At 50.4% G+C, this 6,731-nt stretch overlaps 1 protein-coding gene across 1 annotated transcript; it reads right to left on the reverse strand.

The window, feature by feature from the left end:
- Positions 1 to 891: 891 nt before the first annotated feature.
- On the reverse strand, positions 892 to 2,376 carry EAH_00025260 (hypothetical protein, conserved; the record flags this gene model as incomplete). The annotated part of the gene is made up of 1 exon (XM_013392933.1): positions 892 to 2,376. One exon carries the CDS (start codon positions 2,374 to 2,376, stop codon positions 892 to 894), a length of 1,485 nt encoding a protein of 494 aa, XP_013248387.1.
- Between the last annotated feature and the right edge of the window lie 4,355 nt (positions 2,377 to 6,731).

The raw sequence follows: 6,731 nt of genomic DNA on the forward strand, positions 1-6,731 counted from the left end.
CAAAAAGCTGAGATATCTGCAGCGTTTCAAGTTGTTTAAGTGGGTGAGCAGAAGGGGAGAAGAAACTTCCGGCGTCAGTCAGCCAGAGGCTAGGATGCAAACTAAACTAGTCTATCTGGAGAAAAATGGTGGGCTCCCTATATCCTGCATTTAACTAGGGCGCTTTGCTTCGCGCAGGCAAGAAACCTGTAAAGATACTAGCATGCCTAAAGTATCTCCAAAGAAACGTGGGGAACGACAACGTTGGGTGGCAGAGCAATCAATTCCGCTTCCCCATTTCCCCCCCACACTTCGAACACAAGGCCGCTTGATTTATTTAACATACCTCAATCGCATGACTGCCAAGATCAGGGGAAATATTCAAATATTTGGACCTTGGACAGTCTCCGAACCCGTGAACACCTGGGGGACGTCAGGGTATCCCTGCTCCCGCCTTAATACGCTCCCTGATCATCTGGGCACAAGATGGCGAAGCACGATCGCAAGATGCCAACTGCGTGGGGATTGGGGAGGGTTGAAACTGCAACGGCGGCGGGGACAGCTTTTCAGTGTAGGGCATCACTTCCGTCACGGCAGGGGATAATCTTGGGTTCCAAGAATTGAGTTGAAAACCTGAAACACGGCGGGGCCTCATCCAATAACTACCTTGGCAACGGTGACTGCTGTGACACCGTGAGCATTCGGCAAGCAATGCCTCGTGGAACCAGCCAGAGATATGCTAGGCACTGACGCCGAATAGTTGATTCGTGTAAAAGCCCACGGTGCAGGTGCACATATCGCTCAACCTGACGGAAAAGGTAGACTGCACTCCACCGGTAAACAGCTCAATGACGCCAGATCCAAAGTTTTTCCAAACGTGGGGGGGATTGGCTTCTTACAGATGAGCCATGGTTAGATGAGTGCAAGAGCAGCGGCAAACATGTCGTCAGGCGTGCTTGTACTGTAGGAACTTTGCCGCAGCTCAAGGACGTCCTTAAGATAATCTTCATTGAGACCTATGCGCCCCAGGACACCTTCCGTATCCCAGTCTTGAATCCATGAGCCAAGTGATTCTGCATCAAGGGTATATGTTTCTCTGTCAATGATTGTCCTGCCAAGGACATCCATGAAAGGCGCCACGCCAAAAATCGTCTCCCCTGCGTGCACGATATTCACTTGATCCCAAGGCAACGACAAAGCGAACCTTTGGAAGGTAGAGTGTACTTCCCGATCGTTTTCCAGCTGCATTGTCTCCAACTTGACAGACGCGGCTAGCCGTTGTGCCAAGACCGTAGGAACCGTCCCTGCCGTTTCTAAAGCACTCGCGCTGACACGAAACGCACGCTTTTTAAGCATCAGCATAAAGTCATCGAAGGTAGCTCGATCAGGATCTTTCTCAAGTATATCCACTGGAGGCAGTGCCGCCGCTTCTCTGCCAAGCAGCACTGAGCCGATTCCGGTGGTCTCACACAACTCTTCAATTTGTTGCAGCAGCGAAATGCGGCTTGAAGCTGCGCATAGCATCGCCTTGACAAGAGCTATATCCATCGCGGTGTTGGCATTTGCTCCGGGAGTAAGCTTCCCAGAACGGGCATCCATCTTGCAAAAGGATGTTTGCCGCCTATAAAAATCCACGGGCGTACTGGCGATCCCCCCGGTAGGATTAGGCATATAATTGCGTACAAATGCTCCTTGGACCGTCTCCGAACTCGAACTCCATGCCTTTTCAAACCTTTTCCATGCTTCTTCTAGGGATTTTAACTCCTCGGCTAAGTCTTTAGGGGTCTCAGACGTACCGTCCTCATCTCCTTCTGCATCGCCTTCACCCGCCAGAATGTCCTGACTTCCTTCGGTTGCCGCACCCTCCGTCGATCCTTGAGCAGCGTTGGAAAGAGCTTCAGTCAATACCCTGTCCACAGATTTTAGGGTTTTTAGTGTCCTTCTGGGCCTACGGGTTTCTCTGCGCCTGGGGCTTCGAAGGGGTGACGGGACTTCATTTGAAGCAGGGGCCCCACTGCGTCCGGGGACTGGGGGAGAGGGGCTTTCCTGAGCTGCAGATTCGCTTGTGGATTGTGTTGGAGTCGTGGGTGCCTTAATAGCAGGTGAAGCGTCTTCTCGCCGTTTGATATTCAGAAGGTATCCCCCGAATGCAGTAGCTACGAAGAGTGCAAGCAATAACGCTGCTAAAATTGCCGATTGCGTCTTCTTGGCCACCCTGGAAGGTGGAATAGCGTTATTTTCCCCTTCAGTGGAGCCGGTTGTGAGCCCCGGTCTCCCCCCAGTACCCTGTATCGCATGTTGCGTTTGATCTTCCCATGCAGGGAATTCAGCCGCATCTTGGTCCGTGACTGTTAGCGTATGCAGCCCAGGAGAACCATCTGGAGGCTCTCGCCGCATTTTCCATTAGGTTCAGTTGTGTTTCTCAAGAGGCAGCCTCCCGAGTCGCCCCGGTACAGGGCCCGGCAATAGAACGGCCCCGGAACTCACACAAGAACGACAGAAAATGTAGTATAATGGTGAACAAATACAGAAGTTGGCCATGTCGTCCCCGTTTACAGGAAATGGCGTGTGGATAGTGCCAATAAGGCACCGGTGGTAGTGTTTGGCGGGGACTGCGTGCATAGTAGGGCAAGTCAGGCGCTTGGAGAGAAGTCCCAATTCTGTACCTCATAACCCCCGAATATCTGAACTCGTGTACGTTTGGTGTTTTTGCTTGTTTTTTGTTCCATTTTGGGGGTGTTTGCAACAGTTGCCTCGTGTGGAGGTGGTTTCGGGGTAGCTGCGCCTGCGCCTTCCGCCTCATTCAAATGTTAGATACAGCTTGTTGTTTCACTTCACTGCTGCGAGCTCACTTACTACTGTGAGCATCCAGCTATTTGTTAGCTGAGTTTGTTTCAACCCTTAGTCGGTTCCATCGTGTCGTAGCAATGCCGTCTCGTTTGCACCAATTCTTCGTCTGTGGACATGCCGGCCCTGGTTTAGGGTGGCTTCCCTGCGGAAAACCTCTTCGTATTCCCACTTTAAGTTGAAAGCTGTGAGCCGCATCATTATTTTTCTTGGGTGCAGCATGCACGCCACAGGGCGTTAGTTACTCGCTGTGTCCTCCGGCATGTGCTGCGGGGTCTTTCCGAGGCGGCTGGATGCATCCATATTTGTGCACATATTGGCTAGCGAAGGCCAAAGAGGTGCTTAGCAGTTCTTCGTCGTGTTAGGGTATACATCGAAAACTGGCTGTAGTGTGGTTCACAGCCTAGCCCATGTGGGGTTGGCACGTATATTTCTCCTTGCTGGCACGCTGGCTCCTGAGGGCCAAACGGGCTCAGCAATGACCTAGAGTATTAGTACATGAAAAGATTGGGGTTTGGGTGTACTTACACGCTGTGTTGCCTTGTAGCAGGGTTTATACCTAGGTGTGATATAACAAGGCCCTCGATCTTACCAGATGCCGTCGTGAGCGGCCATTGAACTATCCACTCAATATATGAGTCGCCGAAAAAACAATGAGCACCGTTCAGTTCCCAGGTGTCCTCGTCACAGAAGCCCAAAGGCCTGGGGCTGGAGCGGAGAGGAGAAGGCCTTTCGTGAGTCTTCGCATGCCGTGCTGCAACTAGCGCTGCAAGGCGACCCTGCACGCAAGCACAACCCCTTTTGGTGCACGCACTAACACTGTGGACAGTTGCTAAACACTTTATTGGCCCCCAGTAGCTCGCCTGCCCGCAACCAAAAGCTCGTGTACCAACCTCAACCAGGCCATGCTAAAATGAGTAACGATGAAATATTACTAGTATTCAGCAGTGCATCATCTACACTCTTACTGGGCCTTTTTATTACACCATAGAACAAAACGAGTGACCCCAGCGCGCATTCATTCTGGAAGAAAAGCCGGTGTCCACACGCGCATCCCAGATCGAGCCCCACTATCTTAAATGCACGGATACAAAGATGAATTATCTTCGCGTTTAGTGGTGTATTGAACAGCTAACGCATGCAGTGTGGTTCATGCGCAGCTTCATGCTTACATTTCCACGGCAGGAAAGGACGTAGCGCACTGCTGCGGCAAGGAAAATTCATGGCTAGCCTTTGTTGCAGGTGCACGAAATATCTCGATAGTTCCTGTGTATGCAATTGCACGATCTTTCTGAGCAAAGAGAAGCCGGCCGCGGGCGGTTGAGGGCCCTTCAACCGTTCTCCCACCAGCTGTCGTGCAGACTGTATTTTGGTCGGCATATCTTCGAGTGCTTGCCTCCGGGACCAAGTATATCAAGTAGAACTTGTCGAATGCATGCATTCGCATTTTATTTGGCGTGCGTGAAATCGTCGTCCACTTAGTCTATTCAGCTAACGAATAAGACTATGCACAGAGGTGTTGTTGTTGGAAGGAACACCTTGTCCAAATGAGTTAATGAACACCAACCAACCAAGCACCTGATATTCCTTGAAGAACCACAATTGTTTGATCCGATGGAATATGCAGCATAGGCCCCACAATGGGGCCCAGTCGTTCCGAACAACTCGTGTCCCAAACCGTATGATGATTGAAGTCTCCACAAACGAGGCAGGAACAGCAGAGCTTTACGATGCCCCTAAAACAGTGGCGGCGGCTTCCTATGCAACAATGTTCATGTTAAAATAAGCAAGGATGAACTAATATTAGTACTCAAGTAGTGCATCATCTGCATCCATACATAGCCCTTTAAATGCACGGCAGCAGAACACAAGGAGCAACCCCAGCGTGCATTCATTCTGGCTGCTGGGGATGCTTGTGTTGTCTAGCAAACCCAGCAACCCCAGTGTGCAAAGCGAGCAACCCACTAAGCATCTATATCCATGCTGAAGTGAATAACGATGAAATAATGCTAGTATTCATTAGTACACCTTCTACACCCGAGCAACCCCAGCAGCCACGAATGGACGCTGGGGTTGCTCGTTCTGTTCTACAGACGTGCACTTAAAAAATGAGCAACGACAAAATAATTATAGTATTCATTAGTGCATCATCTACCTCTCTAGCAAACACGATTACAGAGGAGCGACGCTCTAACGGGCTATGAGGTGCGGGGCCGACGGGACCCAAAAATGACTTGATAGACGGAAGCCCTGTCGTATGCAATCCTATTTGCTACGGAAGTAGACGATACACTACAGGACAAGTCCCTTGTTAGTCTGGCTGCCTTCGTGTTCAGAAAAAAAAACTACACGGTCTCTGCCTTTCAAGCCAACTTCGGGTCCAGTCGGCCCCGTGCCTCATAGGCCGTTAGAGCCCCCGCGCCTCTGCAATCCTGTTTGCTAGGGAAGGTGTAAAGCAAGATGTCACCCTGCCGCGGTGAGCGGCACTAACTGAAGCTCCAAGACGAATGGGCCAAAAACGTGAAGTTGTTGGGAATGCCTGCCACGGGGCTACGTAAGGGGTCGGCAACTGCCGCTTGCATCACAATGGAAACAATTAAGATTGACGACAACAGTGGTAGGTAAAAACCTCTGTGATAGATGCAGATGTACTGCATGGGTAACCTTCGATGACCTCGGACGCTCCTCCGACGAATTAAGCAGGAATAGATAAAAGGGCCAATCCGGTGATTAACTTGAAGACAGCGGCTGAGTAGCTGGATGAGACATTCTCCTTTGCCTCGGATACTCATTTGGTAGATGCCGCTGATCCTGAAGATGAAGCTGCTAATCAAGTGAAGTTGTTGGAAATAGCAGCTGAGATGCGAGAGAACGCATCGGCGACCGCCCCTGAGAGCTAGGAAGCGCCTAGACTCAAATATATGCTGAAGACGCTGGGTCCACTGCATGACCGTTCGTTCTACATGCAACGGGAATCCTTGGCCTTGCTAAAACCGCGTCCCCCGATGAAATCCCCGAAATTTTTGCAGAATTTCGCAGTTGATGATTGATGAGCGTCTAGCTAGGACGGATCCTGGAAATGCCAATGCTCACCTTGAGTTCTTGCTGGCATTGTAACGCCTGTAGCGAGTGGGGAATTTGATCATTTTTGGCGGGCAAAAGGAAAAACGCATTTCCCCTCAGCGGACATTTTGCTGCAAGACTCCGATCGGACCTTTCTCCCGTTCTTACTCTATACGTCCCAGTGGCCACATACAGCCGTAGGAGTAGCGTCTATACAAGAACCACAAGCCTCCAGGATTCTGGCAATGCGACGAGGGAGGAGCACCTCGTGCGCAGTTGATTTATGCAAAAAAGCCTTGATATTTTCGCATGGTCTGGGCTGCATATAGCATACTTTGAGGGATCAGTCGTTTCTGGTTCTAGACTCCAAGCCAGCTCCGCAAAAACAAGAACTGAAGCAGTTGGTTTAAAACCAAAAATGCTCGGAAAGCTCGGCCTTAGATGATGGATCGGGTGAAGCACCGCTCGAATATAGCGGTGGAGCCAGAGAGGCAGATGCACCTAGAAAAGGTTGGAGAACAAGACGGTGCAGCAGCAGGGATTCTTCAACTAGTATGTTCTTCGAAAACATCACAGTCCATCTTCTGTTAAAACGGAGCCCCTGAAGCTTGTTTTCAAAGCAAGCCGGCGATTTTTTTAACTCAATGCATCTCTTTGAACCAACAGTTGCAAGCAAGCAGCGCTCCTTTAGCATAGTATTTAACCCACATGGACGTTCGCGAGCAGTGCTCTGTAAACAAAAACTGCACTAGATGGTATTTAGCCTGTCTGATTGACCGAACCAGACTAACGATTACACCGACGCGGAGCAGCTGCTGGGGTGTCTTGGGGAAGATTTTTGC

The sequence above is a fragment of the Eimeria acervulina genome, genomic scaffold (assembly GCF_000499425.1).
Source record: "Eimeria acervulina Houghton genomic scaffold, Eah_scaff204, whole genome shotgun sequence".
Taxonomy (NCBI): Eukaryota; Apicomplexa; class Conoidasida; order Eucoccidiorida; family Eimeriidae; genus Eimeria; species Eimeria acervulina.